Genomic DNA, 22918 nt, shown 5'->3' on the forward strand with positions numbered 1-22918 from the left:
TTTAGTTTTTGTGTTTTTGACACAGGGTTTCTCTGTTGCTTTGGAGCCTCTCCTGGAACTAGCTCTTGTAGACCAGGCTGGGCTCAAAGTCAGAGATCCTCCTGCCTCTGTCTCCCAAGTGCTGGGATTAAAAGTGTGCGCCACCACTGCCAGGCTAAACTATGTTTTTATTTGAAAGGTACTTTTCCCCTCCTCCCCCCCATACTTCTTCAACACAGGGTTTTCCTGTCGCTTTGGAGCCTATCCTGGAACTAGCTCTTGTAGACCAGGCTGGCCTTGAACTCACAGAGATCCGCCTGCCCCTGTGTGCTGTGATTAAAGGTGTGCCCCACCACCGCCCAGCTTGATATGCCTTCTTTGTCCTGCCAGGTAACTATACCTCCAGGGTCTGGGAGTACTCGTCCACTGTTCAGAACTCTGAGGACATGCCCATTGTGCAGGGCAACTCCTCCTTCTCCTTGAAAGGTGTGTTCACCCCTACCCCTTGCTTTGCCTTGAGGCTGCCCTGCTTGAGTCTCTGTTCCCTTTCTGGCTAGTTCTCCCCTCACCTTCTGGAAGTGAGGGCTCTGATCTAGATGGAAGCTGAGCCCGGGCCTTGGGTGCATTCCAAAGAAGGGAAAGGGGCCAGGCTATGGCAGTGTTTCTTGGGTGTGACATACATACTACATACTGGCTCCTAAAGATGGGCTGGGACGACAGGCCTCGGTGACTGGAGAGGCATCCTTATCTGTGTGGCCTAAATGCTCCCTTGGGTTACTTTCCCAGCCTCTCTGCTATGGAGCTGATTTAACTCCTCAGTGCCTCCCAGCAGCTGGCTGGATCCCACTCTTCTTATAGAGTTATCTTGCAGCAGCTCCTCTGGGGAGGTGGGATCAGGCCTTTTGGGTCTGACATTCTTTTCCTATACTTGACCCCCACCTACTACTGTCTTCCTGTAGGTCTTGAGCTGGTTGAATGATCTGCACCTCCTACCCCGTGGGGTTGGGGTCATCCTGAGGATATAGGCTTGAAGCGGGGTGTTGTAGTGTACAGTGCAGCAGTGTGTGCTATTCCCTGTGTGTAGCAGGCTCCCTCTAGGCCTTAGAGGCAGCTCTGATAGGGATTTCACCTCTCCCTACACCCAAATGTCTGACCCAGGAGGATCAGTGGCTGGGATCCTTGGGACGAGAGAGAAAGGAACTGTCTGGAGCACCCCCCACCAAACACCCACAGCAAACAGAGTCCTCTGAAGTGGCTTTAGCACTTAGTGGTTAAAGTTCAGGCTAGGGCACAGTCTGTATGAAGGACAAGATTCCTGGACTACTACTAGCAAGATGAAGTGAAGAAGGGAAGGAATAAGGGATTCTAGTCTTCAGGACCCAGGAGAAGTCTGGGACGCTCTGGGACTCGCCTTGGCGTGCTGGCTCCCAGAAGATGCTTATCTGTTCCTTGATCAGGCCTAGCCTGAAGGTCACCTGGCACAGAGGGTAACAGCTCTTAGCCCTCAGACATTGCCCAGCAGACTGCAGAGACTCTCTGGCTAAGGCCTGCCCTGAAAGGACTTCCTGTCAGATACAGGGAATCCACCTCACCCTCACACAGAGTAACTCACCATGATGACTAGGAATGGCCTAGACAGGTTGCCCTGTATGTCAGAAGGATAGCCTGGAGTCCTGAGACCCCCCTGCTCCCCATACCGTCTACCAGATCCACAGGCAGACAGGGAACACCGGGGCTCCCAAGGCGGCTCCAGTTTCCAGGTCTGAGCTAGGCTGTGGAGCACGGAGGAGCATAGTGCCCCAGTGAGGTGTTAGAGTCTCAGCCTCCTAGATAGTAGGCGCATGCTGCTAACACCTCTCTCTCTCCCAGCAGGCACTGGGAAAGCCCCCTATCAATTCACAACCTTGGGACAGGCCACTGCAGAGTTTTCCAAGCCACTGGACCGCAGTGGGCTCTTTAAAAACAATCCCGGTACCCACCTTCTTCCCACCCCTTCCCTTCTTCTGCCATAGCAGGGCAGGTGGGCCATCCTGGGGGAGATTTCTGCCACTTCTAGGGTGTCCTGGTCCCTATTCCTCAGAGCTCCCTAGAGAGACATGCATGTCCCGCACCCCTGCCATCCTAGCTCACTCTCTCTGGATTTCTGCCTGCTGCCGAGACTGTTCTTCCGGGCCACTCCTGCCCCCCCCCCCCCTTAGCTTTTATGGCTGGTATGGATTTTTCTTTCTGAAAACCAAGAGGTGAGGTCTCCATTCCCAGTCTTCATCGTCACTCAGGACCTATAGAATCTTCTCTTTCTCAGGCAGTTCCTGCCCTAGGTGCGGGGACAGACCCAGGGGTTCTTGCTCGTGCAGCAGGAATTCTGCAGGTGGTACAGCCCACCCCAAGCAGCCTCCCTTGACAGTGGCTGCCAAGGACAGACACTGTTAATCTCCCCAGCTTCTCATTCTTCAAGTCACAGGCCAGTTTCTTCCCAGCCGCTGCTGTTTGCCCTGCAGGAAGAGTGGTGTTTCCATCGAGCTGTGCAGTTATGTTCTTTATAGAAGTCCTGGGCTGAGAAGGAGAGCCAAGGAGGTGGCAGGCAGTTTCACCCCGGGCTAACACCTTCTCACCAAGTGCAGAGAGCCACCTGCTAGGACCTTGGACTTACCGTCCTAACCTTGAGTGACAATCACACTGGCAAATGGCTGCCCTTCTGTGGTTTCTGGTCTGCTGCTGTGATACAACCAGAGCCAGGCAGCAGGAATAGGATTATGGATTTCGGAGTCTGGCAAGCCATGGTTTCCAATCCTGATAGCTGCTTGCTGCCATGTGACTCGGGTAAACTGCTGAGCTATAAGAAATGGGAGGACCGAGCAAGGGGAAGGCACTCACATGGTGCTTGGCACAAGTGGGGCTGGATAAATGAGAAACATCACCTCGACTCCTAGCACAGCATAGCAGGGCCTGGAGTCTTTTTTTCTGGGCATTGTTGGCTGGGGCTGCTGACTGAAGAACTGTCCTGGACTCTGGGAAAGGGACAGGTCTTTGGTGGTAAGACCTTAGGGCGAGGGGTGGTGATCTTAGCAGCGTAGTGTAGACCTGGATGGGGAGCAACACTCTCCTGCTGCCTGTCCCCATCTACCTGGCTGGCTTCTTTTCCTTCCCTCTCTCTTGCCGCTTCCTTCCTTTGGCTAGCCTCCCAGGACTGCCAGCTGGCAACTGTGCCATCCCAGCTGCTGCACACCTCTGCAGGTGGTTGAACTTGCTCTTGGGCTGAATGATGCTTGGGCGTCACTCTGGGGCAGGCAGCTGAGCTGCTCCATCTGGGGGGAGTCCCTGAGCACCAGCCCGGGTCCTCTTGACTGGAGCAACTTGTCTTTCCAGGCTATCCCTCCCTTCTCCGGAGCCAGGCTCCCAAGGCCCAGCCTCAGACTTGGAAATCTGGCAAGCAGACTTTGCTGGTGAGTAAGGTGTACTGGGAGGGCTGCTGGGCACAGTCGTGTCCAGGGACTTGGCAGCTGGGCATGCTTTCAGGGTCTGTGGGAAGAGAAAACTTCTCTGGGCCATACTGTGAACATGGGAGATAGCAATGTCCCAAGCAAACAACCACATGTAGTAAATAGGGAGGGGAGGGGGAAAAGGGGGTTATATGCAGGAACCTAGGTAAAGACACATTGCCTTTGACCTCAGTTTAGAATCTGTAGCATGGACAGCCAGGGTAGGTATTTGCAAGTGATCACTGGGTGTCTATGGTGGCTTGGTCTCCAAGAGTTGTGTGGCTGTAAAATACTTAGTCCATTGGTTGCACAGACATCCCGGAGATGGGTCCCTCTCTTGGGACTACTTTCCAGCTTTGGTAGCATAGAGGCCATTAGGAGTGATGGTGTGTGTTTGGGGGAGCTGGAACATTAGAAAGGTATATTCAGGATTTACTCTCTAATAACTATAAGCTGGGCTTATTAAAGAGAAAGCAGCAATGGTGGTGGTGTGTGGCCAAGGATCCAGACCACCTGCTGGCACCTCTGCAATGATGAGATGAAGTGTCCCCCAATTCCCTGAAGACCAGATGCATCATATCCTTGCCTGGGAATGGCAGTAATCAAAGGCTGTCACTCTGGAGCCTTCATCTCCCTTCATGTTTTCCTCCTAGGGTTTGTGCTAGGTCCCGAGAGGGCTAACCAGGTGCCATGCAGGTAGTGTCAGGGTTTTGTTGAGATGGGACCAGAGCTCTTGGCTTCCACTGCTTTTGCATTTTGAGGTCAGAGCACAAGGTTCGCCCTGTTCTACAGAGATCAGCTGGGGCTAGTTTAATTGGAAAAAACTCTTTAATTTGTGGACGAGAAGAGCTAAGTGATTGTGTGTGTAATGTGGAGCTGGGCCCAGGGGCATCGAAGCAGCAGGACTGTGGGAAGCAGACAATGGGAGAGTCATTCTCTTCCTATCATATACATTCCTGTCCCCCAGACCCGAGTCCCCACAGAGGAGGCCACAGAGGGCTCCAGCAGGACCGGCACCTAGACTGGGACGATGGAAACCAGTGTAGTGTGCATAGAGGCCAGCCTAAGACGCAGGCTGGGACCCACTTGCTCTGTGGTCATGTATGAGTTGCTCTTCCATTTCTTACTTGAATTCCTCAGCCTGGGGATCTCACAGCCCTCCTAACTCTCACCTACTGCGATCTTAATTGGGAGGGTGGTGGGAATCAGCCTCCTGCTCACCCTCTGCCACAGCCTCTCAGACTGCAGCCGTGTTCATTGGTCTTCAATCCATATGCTATGGACCCAGCCATTCTGAAAGAAGAATCCCTTCTACCCTGTGCCCTTCTTTGGGATCCCGGAATGGACCCGAGGGCCAGAGAACCTGGATTCAGGTCTTGCTTCGCTAGAGCAGCCTCATGACTTTGTCTATGCTCAATTTTCCTCCTTGGGCTTTCATTTCTTCCTTTGTGAATGGATTGTTTGGTCCAGGTCTGGGCTGCAAACCCTCTTGGCCTGGCACTGCCTAGGTTGGACTCCTGCTCTGTAGGAGTCACAGACCAGGAGTGTCCGGGAGGCACAGAGCAGCTCCATATCTGACCCGAGACCCAGAGACAGCTCCACTTTGCTCTTCCATCCCAGTCTGGGGGATCTGATTCCTCAGAGCCCGGAGGGAGGGATTAGGAGAGCGAAAGGAATAGGTAGGGCTTGATTTCCCTGAAGTTGTCATATGACATGACCCAGCGAGGAGGCTGGGAGAGTTGTTCGTGGCTCTGACCAGAGAGGCTTATGCTCCACGATTATGGAGGGTGGGTGGGAAGCACAGTGGACTGGGGCCGTGGTCCATTCATCCTGTCTGGTAGGGAGAATCATGTGGAGAACCTAAGCCGACATGCAAAATGCTTAAGACAGACGAATGATAGCAAGAATTGGGGTGAGGCTGGGGATGATGGGATTTGGAGTCCAACCTCTCATCCTGTTCCTCCTGTTCATTACCTGGGTGGCTTGGTCAATTTGCCTAGCCTCTCTGTGCATTGGTCTGCTTGCTTATAAAGTGGCCATGGTCACAGCAGCCCGTTTAATTGGATGGTTGTAAAACCTAATTGAGTCTGTCGACGGAAAGCCCTTGGCACAGTGATGCTTAGTTTCAGAGAACACACAGCGCTATGCACGTAGCTGCGGCGGCACTAGGAACACACTGTGGGCTGCGGATGCAATCCAAGCTCGTAGACTAAGTGGCGGGAATGGATTCTAGTTAGAATTTGGACCTAGAAGTTCTGATGCTGTCAGGGGCCACCTCCTGGAAGCAAGATAGGTAGGTAGCTCTTGCAGGTCAGGCCACAGGGCACAGAAGGTTGTAGGTTCCAGGAGGTCTAGGTTGGGCTGGCTGTGGGGTTCTGCTACCACCTGGCTACCCTAATCATTCCTGTTTCCCCCACAGTCTCACTACCGGCCATTCTACGTCAACAAAGGCAACGGGATGGGGTCCAATGAGGCCCCCTGAGTCCAACGAGGAGCTCTACAACCCTGTTCTCCCGTCGCCCCTGCTTTCCAAGATGCTGCGTTCTTGGGGGGCAGGAGTCTGACCCCACTCTGCCCTCTTACAGCCTCTGACAGCCCCCCTCCCCAGGTTATGCTGGCTTCCTCTGCTCCCCTATGGGTTTCTTTTCTGCTTGGTGACATACAGCCACTGTGATTTCTGTGTGTGAGGCCAAGTTACCAACCACAGGGTGAGAGACAGTTGGGTTCATTTCTTGTAACTCTCTCCTGAAGCTGGCCACCAGGCCCACACGGTGCCAGTCTCTTTCCAATGCCCAGGCTCTGCCTTGTCCAGGCTTGGTGACCATTTCCCTGTACTGTGGACAGTAGGTGCCCAGTTAAGGCAACCTCTCTGTGTCTAACCCTTGGGCTTACGTTTTATCAGCAGCACGAGTCTGTCAGGAGGAAACAGGCCCTGTGTGTCCTCTCGGATCTCACTTACTAAAGCCTGGCTGGCCTGGCCACACCTTAGAGGATGCTCTTAGCATCTTGGCTTTGTCCTGGTCCAGTTGTGAGGCTCTGCCATGTCCACTCTGAGGCTGCAAAGCCGGAGAATGGGCTCTCCTGCCTGGCAAGAGGATCGTAGCCTGGATATTTCTCCACCATGGCTAGGAGGAGCCATTCCCCTGATGTGCCACAATGCACTCATGAAAATTTGCCCGTAGACTTTCACTCATATGGAATTTGGGTCTCTTCACAGCAGTAGATGGCAGGTGAGCTGCTAAGAATGTGTTGTTTGTGAGGTGCCACATGTCTTAGGGGTGTCAGGCTCCATCCATGTCTCATGTCACTAGGCTTTGAGAGGGCCAAATTAGCAGCAGCATTGGGTGTTTGGGGGCTTGTCTCCCACTCTGGGCCTAGGGGGCTGCATAGGTCAGCTTGCAGGGGTGGGGAGGGGTACTTTTGGCTTGGGCTTCCCCCTCCCTGAATAAACCATTTGTCTCTTTACTTCTCTGGATCTGAATGAGGTGTTGGTCCCTCAGGGTCACAGGGAGCTGGTGTCCAGTCATCCTCCTCCTCCCTCTTACTTCTTTTATTTGGAGACAGAGTTTCTCTATGTAGTCCTGGCTGGCCTCGAACTCACAGAGATTCGCCTGCCTCTGCCTCCCAAGTGCTGGGATTAAAGACGTGCGCCACCACTGCCGGGAAACCTGGAACTTTCTGAGGCACACTTTCATTAACCCTGAACACAAAAGGCAGAGACCAAGGAGTCCTTGAGTAGCCCGAGAGCCACTGAGAGTGGTCAGATCCTCTAGCCACCATGCCCTAGTCTTCTGTAGGTGCTTTGAGCTTGTGACTTGAGCTTTGTGGTAAAGATGGAGCAGAGGCATGGCCCAAGGACATTCTCCGTGGAGGGGCCCCGGGTGGTGAAAGTCACAACAGAGACTACATTCCAAGGATGGCACCATCTTGGACTTGGGGTGCAGAGGAAGGAAATGACACCCCCCCCCAAATCCCTGGACCCAAGAGAGGCCTAAGGGACAGTCATGGAGGGCTTCCTGGAAGAGGTGATCAAACCAGCCAGAAGCATGATGTAACAGAGAGATTACAAACTTGACCCGCTTTCTCCTGGTGGGGCCAGAGCATCATGTGTCTCTGCTCTAATGGTCCTTACTCTCACCCCAGGCTGTCAAAATGGTGATGGAGAGGGGAGGGGCAGCCACTACACCACACATGCCACGCTGTGAAAGGTACCTAAATCAGATCTAGCTGGGCTGTCTGGGACAGCAATATTCCTTGCCCTTCCCTGGCCCTCTGCCTATGGGGTCGGTAGCTTTCGGACCTCAACAGTCAGGCTTCCCATGAGGGGCCCCTGGGAAGCAGAAGAAAGGGGAGCTAGAAAGGAGAAAGGGGGAGGGGAGGGGGTGAGGGCTCAGGCCTCTGGGGAGAGTCCTCAGCATTGTTAAGGGACCTGCCATCATGCTCTGACCACCTTGGTAGTCCGTCTCCCATGAGAGCACAGAAGAGAATTTTCCCACACTTGGCTGATGCTCCCTAAGCCCCAATCTTGCAGCCGGCTTTCCTAAGTAACTGTCCCCAAGGAGTGAGTGCCAGCAGGTCACCTGTGTGCTTACTGCTATGAAGTCCATTGACCTTCTCCAGGACCTGTGCTTTGGGACTGAGATACAGTGTAGGTTCCAGAGTTGCCCAGATTCTGAGAACAGCGCTGGCCCAAGTGGTTCCCAGTCCTGGGGCCTGTCCCCACTGCCCACTGCAGAGGAGGGATGGAATGGGAGCCAGAGTCCTCCAGGAAAAAGTCACGGAGGGTGGCCGAGCCACTGCCTGGCCTTAGGAGATCTGCCACCTACAGAGTAGCGCCGAGGCAAGGAAAGGTAGGAAGATAGCAGGGTCTGGAGGCCCTGGGCCCTCTATCCGGACCTGGGTGGCGACATCACTGAGTGCACCCCCTCTCATCAATCCACCAGTCTCTAGAGCTGTGATTATAAAGCAACCAGGAACCCTCACCTCTCGGTTCCCAGGCCACCTCCCTCTGAGAGAAAATGACAGACTGGTCCCAGGTCCCAGGGCAAACGGGAAGTGTCTCTCCCAGAAGCAGGGCATTTGTCACCCGGGGTTCATGTCACACCCTCCGGGTTGTGGCAGTTCTGGGTACACGGGGTGCCCATGAGACAGGGAAGATGGGGCTTCACTGGGGTATGGTAGGAAGCTCTGGCTGGGCAGAGCTTCTCACAGCTTGTCTTGGTACCTGGGAAGCCGGTTACCCTCTCTGGATCCGGCCTTTCCCAGTGGTTTCACTGGGTCATTGTTGGGGTCCATTCTTCGCTGTCACAGTGAAGAGGATTGAGAAGGACTGGGGAATGTGCTTGGTCACAGGCAGGAACTGGGATGGAAGCTGGGCTGGAACCCGGGCAGCTGATTTCCATCCCCAGGGCTCTCTTTCCCAGCCCGATTGACTGTCTCAGACTCAGACCTCAAGTCCTCGGCCCAGGAGAAACCTTTCCATTTAGAAGATAAGGCTGGGGTTCTACATGCTGTGTGCTCTGTTCTGGGCCTCCAGGACTTAGGATCCGGAGGGGCAGTGCCTTTATGTCCTGGAACAGTGGGGCTCAGAAATAGTCCCCTGAGTGAGGCAGTGAGATCCTGGACTGGGATCCTGGCTCCTGCATATAGCAATTGCTTGACCTTGGGCAAATTGTCCCACTTCTATGGAAGAAGAACGTCTAACAGATGCCTAAGCTCCAAAACCTCGCTTGCAAACCTTGGGGAGAGATTAATAATAGAAAGACTTTAACTTCATTATAATCATCAAAGCAACAACAGTGAACAATGACAGCATCCCAGCCTGGCAGGAAGTGTGAGTCTACCATCACGGTTGTTGTTATTATTTTATATTCTCTCATAATTTCATATATTCTCATCTCTCATATCGCCTTTTATTTTTGGAGACTCTCTGGTAGCCCAGTCTAACCTCAAACTCACTGTGTATCCAAGAACGATATTCCTGTCACATGTTGGAATTACAGGTCTGTGCTGCCCCACTTGGCTCTTTTTTTTTTTTTTTTTTTTTTTTTTTTTTTTGCAGTTGGTGGTGAGGAACCCGTTTCTTAGCTCTAGCTCTCCCAGACATTGGCTCCTGGAGTTCTAGAACTGACCAGCAGGTGTCAGCATCTCACCATGGTTAATAGGCACAGAGCCCCGGGCGCGCTCCTCTGCCTAGGCTGGCTGGGTCTGGGTTGCTCAGCCAGTTCTTCCACAAAGGGAGCCAGCCGGCTTCTCCCACTCCCTCACCATTAGCTAATCAGACCTTCTCGTCCTGGACTATGGGATGCATACTGTCGGAAGGCAAACCCCCAGCCCTAGCAGGAGGGAAGGACTTGCCCCGTGTCCCACTAGGGCACGCCATAGCTGGCTCATAGAAAGCAGGTTGGGCAAAGGATGCCCCATCTCTGGGGGCTCTGCCATGGGGCCTGAGCAGGGGCTGTGGACTCACCAGGCTCCTCTCTGCAGCCCTCCGCCCATCCTTGTTTTCCCATCACGCCATCTCCCAAGAGTGACCAAGGCGGTTTTGTCTTTCTGAGCATCGACTATCACGTTGAAAACAAGCCGTTGTTCAGCCACATAAACACGGGAGTTAAACAATCATTATCTGGTGGATGGTGCCAACTTCTACTTCAGAATCCTTCACTTTGCCAAAGCTGGGGCCCAGAGGAGGCTAAGGGAGAGAAGAGGGGAGTGTGAGCTGGCCCCTTTGGGCTGGGGAGATGAGGATTCTACAGGGGTAGAGGAGCTCAAATCTCCCCCAGGTGGTGAGAATACTTCCAGGGTCCCTGAGATTCACCAGGATGGACAGGGCTCTCGGGGAGGGAGGGAGGCAGAGAGGGAGGAGAGAAGAACTTCTGCTGTGCTCGCGGTTGTCAATAAATTAATATCAATCCCATTATTGACAGTGACCTCGCTGCAGGGGGCTGATCCAGGAATGGGAGGCCTGGTTAGGGGTGCCTGTGCTCACAAGAACTCTGATGGCCTTGGGGGTGGGGGCCGTGTCACCAACTACTAAGAGGTGTGGGCTGATGGGTTTATTTCCTAGGCCCAAGTGAGACACATAGACAGGGGTCTCACTGAGGGGACAGGATTGGGGACAGACATGAGACCCATGAATAAAACTCCATTCATTCATAGTCAGAGCCTGCCCCTCCATGCTGTCTGTAGCTGAGATTCTGGATCTGCAGATTCAACCAAAGGCAGATTAAAAATGTTAAGGGGGGGGGGGAATTGCACCTGTACAGAACACCGAGCCTTTCCCCCCTTGTCATTATTCTCTAAACAATACACTTATTTACATAGCATTTACATCGTATCAGATATAGGGAATTGGGAAGATTTGAATGTACAGGAGGACGTGCGTGGGTTAGATTCAAATTCCACAGCGCTCTGCAGAAGAAGCTGTGCATCTGTAGATCCTGGGGGCTGGTACTGTAATCAGCCCTTGTCAGACACCAAGGGGTGACTTTATTGGAGCCATGGCAAGAGGTAGGCACAGGCCGTGCAGGGGGACTGCAGGGTGGTGGGGACCTGAATCTAGCTTTCCCTCGGGGGAGGGGGTTGAGATGAAAGAGTGTGCCCATCAGAAAGTTCAATCCAGGGTGTGGAAGGTGAGCTCTCTGAAGAGGGCACAGTCCTGCGGAGACTCATGGCGGGAAGCTTTGGAGGGACCAGTCAGGCCTGGCATGCAGCTGAGTTCCCTGTGTGAGGAGGGCAGTGACCAGCCCATCAGGAATCAGGGATCCATTACAACCCCACACAGAGCTGGGCTCAGAGCAAGTGCCGTGGCTGTCTCCATGGGAGGGGCTTCAAGGGGAGGATTCAGCACACACAGCGAGTGAGCAGAGGGCCTCAGGAGCCGCACAGTTGTAGAGACATCATCCAGGAGCCCCACTGTGGATGTGGACAGGGAAGCTGACCCACGCTGAGCAGGAAGCAGCTGGAGGCAGGGGACTGAGTAGCAAGTGGGGGAGCAGGTCCCAGCTGCAGAGGAGCTGGTGAGGGGTGCTGTGCCTGGACTGCCAGGGGCTAGGGAGGATAAAATTCCAGAGATCACCCCTCACTTGTGCCTGCATGGAAAGAAGCATGTTGGGTCAATAGAACAAGATACTTTCTGTCTTTCTGATCTTCAGTTTTTTTGTCTGAAGAATGGGACTAATACTAGCTAGGCTAATGTGCCTAAGCATGAGGATTAAATCAAAGCAAGCACTGGTCCACCAAGTGCCTTAGTCTTTGTTGTCAGGGCTAGACAGGTGCTCATGAACCAATGAACGAGACAAGGGTGGCCCTGTCCCTCCTTTTCCTTGCCTGTGGTTTCTGCCCACTGCTTTTATGGTGATGGCTTCATGTTGCTTGGCTGCACATGCTGTGGCCAGGCTGAGCCTGGCCCTTCCTTTCCCCATGGGCATGTAGCCACAGGTCCCCTGAGCCTCATCTGACAGGGGAACAACCGTGGGAAGGACAGAGGCCAGGCTTCTTCCAGAGTGTAGGGCCAGTCACTACATGCACGGGTGGCCGGGATAATTAATTTACACATTTTTATCCTGCTTAGACTAATAAGCTGCTTCATCCACCTTCTCTGAGCCTGAACCTTCTAGCTGAGCTTGTGTGACGTCATCTCCATTCTAGAGGAGGCCCATGCTCCCTGCTGGTGCCCTTGTCTCAGTCCAAGACTTGGGGCCCTGGCTCTGCATTTTCAAGACTGTTCGTTTTTGCTGCCCAAAGCCTGCTGGTCCAGGAATACCACAGAGGCTATCAAAAGATGCCAATCAACCTTGGTGCAGCCGGCTCGCTGGATCTGCAGAATCTGTACTTGTGCATCTAAGCAACTGGGGAAGAAAATTACTTGAAAAAAACAGCATCTATATTAAACATGTATAAGCACTTTTATCTTGTCATTAGTCCCAAGACAATACCATCTGACACCTATTTTTATAGCATTGGCATCATCTGAGGTGTTGTAAGTCATCCAGGTGCTGTGTACAGTGGATAGGAGGCTGTGCATAGGTGGCGTGAAAGGACATGCTCTTTTAGACACAGGACTAGTTTATCCATGGAATTTGGTATCCGCTACATCCTGGTGCCAGACCGTCTTGAGTTCTGGGGAGCCGCTGTGCACCAACTCTAGGAAAAGTAAGGCCCGGGGGAGTCCATCCTTGCAGGTCTTGGCTACTGCTCACATCCCCTCTGAGCGGAACCTGTCTTAGAAATAAGCAGAAACACAAGGCTGTCCTGTGCATAGTGACAAGGTCCCGCCTCTGCACAAGGTTCCAAAGTGAAGACAGTGGGGATGAACAGTGTGGGCTGGATCCTGCTGTTCTGCCAAGGAAGCGGGAAAGCAGAGATACAATGGCTCGGCTGAGGAGAGTGACCCTGGACAGGCACGCAGGATCACAGTTGTCGCCAGCGTAGACCTGGAAGCCACAAAGCAGGGCAGCAGTGGGACTTCCTCCTGAGGTCCTTTGCTGTGAATGTATCATGTATTAAAGGTGCACTGGCTGATGGAAGGGAACTCCACATCAGCTGGAGATGCCATTTGTGCCATGTGTGGACGTCGGGCACCGCATTGCACCTGGGGAAGGGGTGTGGGAGAGTAACCTTTCCTGAGCATGGGCCGGGGAGGGGGGGAAGAAGTAAGGTCTAGGAGAACTGGTGGGGAATGCAGTGCCAGGGGGAGCCTGGGATCCTCCAGCTCACAGATGAATCCAAGGAGGCGCTTGTGGTGTTTTGAAGGTAGCATAGGAGTGGGCTGAAGGGAGGAGTGGGCAGTGGGGAAATTTCCAGAGGCCTCAGTTCCATCAGTTTTCCACCCAAGCCCGCTCAGGGAGCACATGAGAAAAGTCCCTCTAACCCTGGCGTTTGTGTGACGACCGCATCCTCCAGACCTGTCTGTATGAGTGGACGCTTTGGGACTTAGTTCTACGCCAGCTGCTCTGCCACAGCAAGAAGGCTCCTCATTAGCCGAGGACAGCAGGGCCAGCTCCTTCCGGCTGCTTTCTTCTACTTATGGATTCCATTTGTACGCTCCGAACCCAAATCCTGCAGGATTTAATATCCACTCTGTAATCTACTGGCACCAATAGGCATTATCTAACTAAACCTTAAATTGGAAATGCTAGGCTTCCATTTTCCCCACGCCGTCGGGAGGAGCCGGGGCTCTGTTCGTCCGATGTAATTTACTCTTGCACTAATTAAAGTGCATCGCTCGGCCGTCCTCATCCTTGCAGGCACACACACACACACACACACACACACACACACACACACACACACACACACAGCCCGCTCCCAGTGCTGGATGCGGGAGGCAAGGCGAGAACCTGGCCTGGCTCATCCAGGCTGGAGAGCGCTGCTGGCTGAGTTCCAGACTCCCTTTACTTTAGACCCACTTCATTCCCTTGGAGATCAACAGGTCATTCACTCATTCATTCATTCATTCATTCATTCCCTTCCACATTTATTACGCACCCATAGTAGGCACAGAAGTAGAAGGTATTAAACCTATGGTCAGGCTCTTCCTACCCGGCCTCTCTCCTCATTTGCCAGGATGGTTTTATTGGACACAAATTCCCAGGACACTTTATCTTGTCAAGGAGTCCTTGGGGAATAGGTAGTGTTGTCATAGATTGTTGTTCTCTACTTGACATGTTTCAGCAACTCTATTTTTTTTTTTAGCATTAAACATTGTATTTTGAGATAACTTACAGCTGTCAAACCACAGGTCTTCATCGGAAACTGTGGAGATCCAGGGTGCCCTTCATTTCCGTTCCCCAATATTAACATCTTGCAAAGCATCACAAGATCACGTTCAGGGTGTGGATGTTGGTACAACCGAAACACAGGGCAACTTTCTCACCAAAGGTTCTTACCAAAAAAGGATGACTTTTTCACTGGCCCGTTGGGTTAGTCAGCTTTTCATTGCTGTGGCAAAACCCCCAGAGAAACCAAAAGAAAAGGGAAAGGGGTATTTTGGCCCATGGCTTCTGCAGTTTTAGTCCCTGGTTGCTTGGAGAGGGATGGAGGTGTGGGGGTGGCAGCACACTGTGTTTGTGTTTGGGGGCGGGGGGGGGATGAGCTGCTCATCTCATAACAGCTAGGAGGAAGGGGCAGGGTCAAATGACCTTCTTCCTCCAACAGGGCACCACCTCCTAAAGATCCCACCCCTTCCCAACTGTGTTACTCTGTCAATCCCAAAATGGATTAACACACCTTTGGGGTCAGCCCTCAGAATCCAGTCACCTCCCCAAGATCCTACTCTGACACTGCTGCTTGGGTACCAGCCCCCAGTGCCTAAAATTTAGGGGATGTTCATGATCCAAACCAGGGGTTGCAGAGATGACACAGAATGCTTTTGTTCTTCTGCAGACACCCTGAGTGTGGTTCTCAGCACCCATGTCAGATGGCTTACAACAGCCTGCAGCTCCAGCTCTGGGGGATCTGGAGCCCTCTTCTGTCCACCAAGAGCACATGCACTCATGTGCATGTACCCTCCCTGCCAACCCATATACGCATGTAATTAAAAATTGGAATAAAAATGAGTATTTTAAAAAAAAATCCACGCCACAATGCCCCCTATCCCCCTCCTTCTCTGGCCTGTAGCAACCATTCATCATCTGTTGTCTGTCTCTGTAATTTTGGGTTTTTCATGGATAGACTCAATAGTCTGTAAACTTTGGAGACCAACTTGAAAAACCCGTAGATCCTTATACCTTGGGGAGCAAGGCACAGGTCTCTAACCCATTTCACAGCAATGCAGGTAGAAGCCCAGTGACAAAGTTCCTTGAAAGAGGCTGGATCCCAGTGAGGGCCACCCTGACTGTCTTCCAAGCTCAGGCTCTCAGACGTGACTTGGTTTTTCCCAAAGCAAAGGGAACGCAGGCCTGACCTGGCCTGCCCTGCTGCCCATTTAATCCTGGGAGTGTCAGTGTCTGCGTGCTCTTTGAGCCTGAATTCTCAAGGACTGGAGAGGAGCCCCCATGTGGGTCCTTGCCATGGTCCCCAGGAGTGATCTTGCAGAGATGAAAATGAGGCTGCTGGTGTCTAAAGGGTGGGTCTAGAGCTTGGGGGGGGGTCTCTCTTGCCTTGGGTATGTGTGGGAGGGAACTTAGGCATTGAGCAACTCCTCACTGTTTGCTCTAAGACCAACCTGACCTCATAGACTGGGATGAGGGGTTGTATGTTCTTCAAAGCCACAATGGGTTGGCCCCAAAGTGGAGTAACTCAAAAAACCAAGCAAGCATAGGACCGCTATGTGGTCAATATGAGCAAGTCCCAGTGAGTGACCTCCCCTGCCCAGCCCCTACCTCGCTTTAGCCCTGTTCCTGGTAATTGTACTGGCAGCTGCCAGGTTTACAGAGCTACATCATCACTAACCAGAGTCTCATCTCCTGTTGAAGGCCTCATTCGTGTCTCTTGCTCTTTCTGCACACAGTGGGCATCCTAGGGAGGTTATGGGAAGTAGCACTCCCCAGATTCAGCCTGGTTTCACAAGCTACTGCCTGTGTGAGTGAGTGGGAGGAGAGAAGAATCAGCCGTGCTCAACCTCCCAGCTACCTGGTGTCTTCTAGAAGGCTGACCAGGGCCAACGGGAGGAGGCGATGATAAGGTACAGACAGTCTCTGCTCAACAGCCAAGAATTTCATGGTGACTGGAGGGGTCCTACAGGAGAGCAGACAAATTGTGAGTAGTGGGGGCTCCATCGGGGAAGGGGCTCACTTCCTCATTCACTGTTCAACCATCCCGAGCAAGTTCTCCGTGTCTCGGGGTTCTTACCTGCAAAGCAGGAGTAATGGGGTTCCTCATCTACCTCAGTGGAAGAGAGGTGCCAGGACTGGCACACAAATAAACTCACAGACTATGACAGCACACAGGACCTTCACCGGTTCAAACCAGACCAAGTCACAGTGCCGAGGAGGAGGATCCAGTGCCACCCACTGAAAAGGGGGCCCTTTGCAGTTGAAGCCTCCTAGGAAAGGGAAAACTAGTTTGCTTCAATGCAGTGACACTGGGCCCATTAACGGCCCTCCAGGACAGGCCCTATGCCCAGGCGTTCTTGGCTAACACAAAATGGATTCCGTGGTGTTTTTGTATGTGAACTTTTTGCTTCATTTTGATATTTTTTTGTCTTAATGGGTTTTTTTTTGGTCTTTTTTTGATTTTCATTTTGTTTTTGTTTTGTTTTGAGAGAGCAGAAAGAACATGAAACTGGGTGGGTATGGAGAATCTGGGAGGAGCTGGGGGAGGTGAAAATAAATTGTGTAAAAAAATAAAAAGAAAAGAAAGAAATGGCCCAGCACCAAGTACACACAGGAGCCTTGTGTATGCTGCTTGCTATGTGTGATTCCATCTACTCCGTAGATGGGTCCATCATAAACACCCCAGTGTTCAGCTTCTCAAGGAAAATTTGAGCCCAAGTCATTCTAAGCAAGAACTGTGATTGTCCACAGGACTGGGCTCGGCTAGACATTCGAATCTGCACCAAGGGGCTTGCAATCCAAAAATGGGAGGAACACAGCTCGCTAGCAAATGGCAAATGCCCAATTATAATACTGACAAGAACTCTGGATGTCTATCTTGCTAAGGAAGATACAAACAGCCAAAACACAACCAGAAAACAAGTCTCGGGGATCTGCTACCTCAGTGCTGGCATTATAGGCATGAGCCACCATTCCTGGCATTTTAAATGTGGCTTCTGGATGTGTGAGCATCTGTTTTACTGTCAGCAAGCATTTTACTGACTGAGCCACCTCCCTGGCTGGAACTACACATTGTAAATGAGTGAACTGTGTGGCATTTAAATTCTATATCAAGAAAGCTAACAAAAGGAGAGATAAAGCCGGATCAGAACTTGAGTGCAAGATGTGGAGGCTGGAGAGCGGTGGAGCCTGGGGAGCAGTGGAGCCTGGGGAGCGGTGGAGGCTGGGTAGTTGTGACTTTGTTCACAGGAATTTTGGGTGGAGTTTAAATGGAACTTGGAACTGTCTTCTGGGAAGAGGTGCCTCTGAGTTCACCCAGGAAGAGTGGAGTTAGGTGTTGAACCCAGACCTACTGATAATACTGATAGTCTTCATCAGGAAGGTATCCCTCAGTGGTGGGGTGTTTGCTGCTGATGGGGTCCCCTTCACTGAGTACTTTCTCTCGTCAATTGTAGTGGAGGGCAGCATCTGTTCCACCCACTGCCTCTCTGGAGAGGCTCTCATGCTTTTATGCCCCTGCGCTGATGGCCATAAACGACCTTGACGTCTCCTTGAGACTGACCACGTGTGTGTCAATGACGTGAAGGCAGCGGCACTAAGTCTGGCCTTGGATGACTGCTGACCCTCTGACCTCAGTCTTCCCACCAGGTGTCTGAGGGTGCCAGTCCCCTCCCCCACACGGTGGGTGTAATGCGCATGCAGTCGGCACGGTGGAGGAGGACACCTATCATCCCAGCACAGCAAGGGCAGGAGCTGCTGCAGTTTGAGGCTAGCCTGGTCTACACGGCAAAATCCTGTCCCCCACAAAAGACTGAAGCTAGAGTGCTTGTCCATTGAGCACAAAGTTCAGTGTTCCATCCCAGCACTCCATAAACCAGGCATGGTGATGCGTATCCATGATCCCAGAGCTTGAGAGGTAGAGACAGATCAAGGTCATCCTTGTCTATATACCGAGTTTGAAGTCAGTGCAAAATGGCAGACAATACCAACTTTGCTGGCCTCTGAATGGGTGAGGGGCAGATTATCCCAATTAACAGACGAGGAAGCGAGGGGTCATTTGCTATGGCACCTTCCCAGAGGACGTGCTGTCAAGAGGGACCAGACCATGCCCAAATGTGTGTCACCAGGCTATCCCCACTGCTGGCCCCTGGTAACACTGCAGAGCTGGATGCCTCCAAGAACACCATCAACGACCTATTTCACCCACAGGGCACACCTCTGTAAGTAGACAGATGTTACCAGCTCCTCCATGAAAGGGATGGCAGGGTTTCCTCAGCACCTCTCAGGCCCAGGAGTCTCTTAGATGTGATAAAAATGTGGTTCTTGGCAGGAGCAGATGAAGGGAACAGAGGAGGGTAGTGGGTGTGCAGGCCTGCGGGTTTGTAGGGCATAGTCGGGGGGGGGGGGCCCAGCCGTCTCCCCATGGCCTGGGAGAGTCGAGGAGACTGGCACTCTGCAGTGCTCCACAGTGCTCAGGAAGGAGGCCGCATATCAAGCGGAATCGCACAAGCACTCTTGATAAACAGCGGTAGCCCTGCTCCTGCCAGCTAACAGGATTAATCTAAATGCACACAGGCACAGCTGGGTGAAATCAAAACACCGTACCCGGGCGACATGACACTCCTTAGCAGCGGAACCCTCCTGGTCTTGAGCCTAAGCCTATCAGTCTGCCCTGTGTGTGCCAGCATGTGCTGAGTTTGGTTTCTGAGGGCTTCATGGTGTCCATATGCGTCAGGAGTTCAGGAGACACTGGGGAAGGGTCAAGGTACAAGGCAGTGGCACAAGGAGGAAGTTGAACATATGAACAGTCATTGAATGGAAAAGGATGATGTCTGAAGTTTGGGAGCCATAGACACTTGCTTTGGAGGCTAAGAGAGGCCTCCGAATGCTCCTGTTAGCACCCCACCACTCTGCCATCCCACTACCCTGCCACCCCTCCGTCCTGCCTGCTAGGAAGATTCACCCTGGTAACTGGGACACGAAGGACACTCACATGGCACCTGGCACTTCCTCTGCAAAGGGAGGAAGGCATGCTTACACAGATGGCCACATTCTGTCCCATCTAGTCTTAGCCACCTGTAACCCCGCCGCGCTGCTGATGAAACCAAGGCAGAGTGGGACGTCCGTCAGATCATGGCCTCCACACAGGCCACGCTTCCTCCCAAATCACGTCTCTGGGGGAAGGTGCATCCCGGGTCAGCTCCAAGGCCAAGGCCAGAATGGAAATCCCTGCTTCACAGGGTGCAAGCTCTGCCTCCAGCATCAGAGCAGGTCAGCCCCCACCTGGGGTGGAGTCCCCAGCACCCCACCCCCAAGGGAACTCCAGGTGATGGGGGGAGATCCGAGGGGATCTGGGACAGGGAGGAGCAATCACTTCAGATCTGAGAATCAGGGTGGGGTGGTGTCACTATATCCACCTCCTGCCTCTGGGATGACAGGCAAGCCATAGGATGCCACACTCTTCCTGGAACCTATGGAATAATAAACTGATATTCTCTGCACTGGATGCTTAGTCAGCGTTTTGAACTCCTCCTTCTAATGTCCCCTCACAGCTCTAGAAGTGGCTGTTGGCTGTCGTGTGAGGCCACTGTCCAGGGGAGCCGAGACCACACTGCTGGAGACTTATTACAAACCCCAGTTCCCACCTGTCTGCCTTCCCAGGACCCATCCGATTCTCAGTTTCTTTGAGCAGGTAGGGAGAAGAGAAAGGTGGGGTCTGGAAATACAGCTCCGTGTCAAGGTCTTATTCCCTCGCTACCTGGTTCTGTGGCCCTGGGAGACCTTTCACCTCCCTCAATCTGCAATTCCTGCTTTATAAAACAAACTAGAGGAAAACGCTGCCTACCTACGCTGCTTTGTTGAGGGTATCAAATGAGAAAAATATATGTGCGCGTGGTCTCCATGCTGAGAGGCGTCACGGAGCATTAGCTATTCTACCACACCCCGGGGGCAGGCATGTTCCCCAGCTCCACGCAAGCTTTTCTATTAATACTGTTCAGAATGGTAATGACTTAGTAATGAGCCCATGACAGCTCTTCACACCCCCGTGTGGGGGGATTGGTGGACCCCGATGGTCCCTGCACTGAGACACCGCCGAGGCTCTGTACGGGACCAAGGAAAAGAACACTGCTCCTCTCGGCTTTTTAAAAGTGTGTGTGTGTGTGTGTGTGTGTGTGTGTGTGTGTGCGTGCGTACAATGTTCATTGGTGTTTTGTCTGCATGCATGTCTGTATGAGTGTGTTGAGTTCCCAGGAACTGGAGTTACAGACAGTTGTGAGCCACCATGTGGGTGCCGGGAATCAAACCTGTGTCCTCTGGAAGAGCAGCCAGTATTCTTAACCACTGAGTCATCTTTCCAGCCCCCACTTTTTATTTAGAAGAACAAAGAACCACTGAGATCCTGGCCCTCCAGAGAACATTCTGGGCTTGGAATCTGGGTCCCAAGCCTCCTGTGGCCACAGGGTGACATATGGCCGACATTGCAAAGTGGGCTCTGTTCAACTTCTGTTGTCCGACTTCATCTGCCATTCTTGGTCTGCTTCTCTCGGGGCTGCCGCTTATTCCATCGGTGTCTTCTACCCCAGGCCCAAGGCTGAGCTGGGTTGAATTTCAACTCCTTGCTTCTTGGGAAAGAGACATCCCACTGCCCTGCTTGTGACCTGGAGAAACTGTGGGCCACTTACTCAGTGGCAGAATCAGCATTTGAGCTTAGGTCTATGACAAATCTATTATTTCCTTGATTGGTGTGTAATTGGCATGCCATTGGCAGCTAATTTGTTGATAACCACAGCCATAAGAGCTAGTGAAGTGCTTTTTCAGGTAGACCTTCATGAAGATCTACTAGGATCTGAGAGGAGGGATTGCAGTGTAGTGTGAGGGTGGGGGTGTAGCACCCCACATCCAGGAGGTGCTGCCAGATCCTCACTGTCCCCTTCCTGTAGTAGTCAGGTCCTGAGCCCATCCCTGCACTTCAGGATGCAGTTGCTTGGCAACTCATCTTGCCCCGGATCTCTGGTTTCTTCATTCTTGCAAGTAGTAACTTCCTGACTAAGTTAGGAGGATGGGTGATTCTATACATACCATAATACTGAGCTGGTTTCTGCATGGTCATGAGAGACAAGTGTAAAACTTCCAGTGATTTTGAGAGCTAGTTTTCAGCACAGCTACCACTAAAAACTAAATTATATAAACGACAATTAAACAAATTGTATTAAACACAAAGACAATAAATACTCAGATCTCATTACTTCCTAATTATTTGACTACATTTTACTATTTTCTATACTCTTGGGGTTATTTGTATGTACTGTGTCTGCCTAGTGGAACTTCTATATAAGGGCACACAGTGATGCGTGGATTCCCAAGCCCACGTTCGGTAGCGTCTGCTCAGTGGCTCACAATTGGCCAGGGTGGGAACATTCACAACACAAAAGTGGCGAATGCTTTATTGTTTCATTATTCGTCAAGATTTGAATAAGCCATGGAGGAAAACATTAACGATGTACCCTAAACGTTTGCCATATCCATAGCCATTGCATCATATGCAGCATGCACACGCATGCACACACGTGCACACACAAATGAGGGAATATTCTTGCAGGAAGTGAGGGCCATTACCTGAAACAGCAGAGAGAATGCTCAAGTCCCTGATGCATGAGAGAAGGGCCAATAAATACTTTTGTTGTTTCGCTTTCTTTTCCACCCTGTAATGCAAATGAAAATATCAGCCGATGTTCAGTTGCAGTCATGGGCTGGTGACAGTGTCATTTGTTCTGGAGAAACCATCTAGAATGTTGTGTGGGAACCTGTTGCTTGCATGACCCTGCACAGTAAAAGGTGTTGCATATTTGATTAGTGCTTGTAAAATATATGGTGCGCATCTTTTATCCGAGTGAAATTACAATACACAGCTGAGGGTACCTGCAGGGGAGGCTAATTGCTTCTCCTTTCTGCCCCTTGGCACCACCTCTGTACTTGTGTGATGCCACCAGCTCTTAGTAGCTCTGCCAGCCTAGTATGGTAAGATACACAGTGGTAAACCCAGCGCTCTGGAGGCTAAGGAAGACAAGGAAGTTCAAGGCCAGTTTAGACTACATAGCAAGAACCCTGTCTTTAAAAGCCAAACCAGGGAGCTGGAGAAATGGCTTAGTGTTTAAGAGTTCTTACTGCTCCTGTAGAGCACCCAGGCTTGGTCCCAGCACCTATATGGTGGCTCACAGCTGCTTGTGAGCCTGATTCTGAAGGTTCAATACCTCTGACCTCTGAGGACGCTTGCATACGTGTGGTGCACAACTTCACACAAACATACACACAATATATTTTAATAAATAAGAGGAAGATAGTTTTCAAGCTGCTAGGAATGGGATAGATCTGAGCTTTCTCTTCATCTCCCTAGCTCCCACCAGAGCAAGCTATTCTGTTCCTCGCAGTGGCAGGAATCTCCCCCTAGTCCTGGGACGGCGGTGCAGAGTGCAGATCTTGCTTTCTCTGCTCATCCCTACCTGTTGCCGCCCTTTGCCTGACTCCATCTTGAACCCACCACAGTACCACTGGGGTTTACAGGAGCCTTCTAGTCAGCCCTTCTGTCTGTGTCTGGTACAGGTAGCTGGAGGGGCTATTTCCAGACTCTCATCAGATCACGTGACTCCTCTGCATGACCTGGCCTTGGGCCACTTCAGGCTCTGCACCAGCTGACTGACCTCCTTGTGGCTTTTGAGGCCTTGGACCAACAGTGCTGGCTTTTTC

General features: G+C 52.0%; 1 protein-coding gene across 2 annotated transcripts in view; it reads left to right on the forward strand.

Annotated features, from left to right (window-relative positions):
- The window catches only part of Trim29 (tripartite motif containing 29), a 24688-nt gene extending 18512 nt beyond the window's left edge, over positions 1-6176 (forward strand). For both annotated transcript variants that reach the window (XM_005347154.3, XM_005347155.3), the window contains 3 exons: positions 370-465; positions 3346-3422; positions 5878-6176. In XM_005347154.3, the coding sequence (XP_005347211.1) occupies positions 370-465; positions 3346-3422; positions 5878-5940 (236 nt within the window). In that variant the 3' untranslated portion in view covers positions 5941-6176. The remainder of the gene's footprint in view (positions 1-369; positions 466-3345; positions 3423-5877) is intronic.
- The last annotated feature ends 16742 nt before the right edge of the window (positions 6177-22918 follow it).

Source organism: Microtus ochrogaster, chromosome 5, assembly GCF_000317375.1.
Source record: "Microtus ochrogaster isolate Prairie Vole_2 chromosome 5, MicOch1.0, whole genome shotgun sequence".
NCBI classification, from domain to species: Eukaryota; Metazoa; Chordata; class Mammalia; order Rodentia; family Cricetidae; genus Microtus; species Microtus ochrogaster.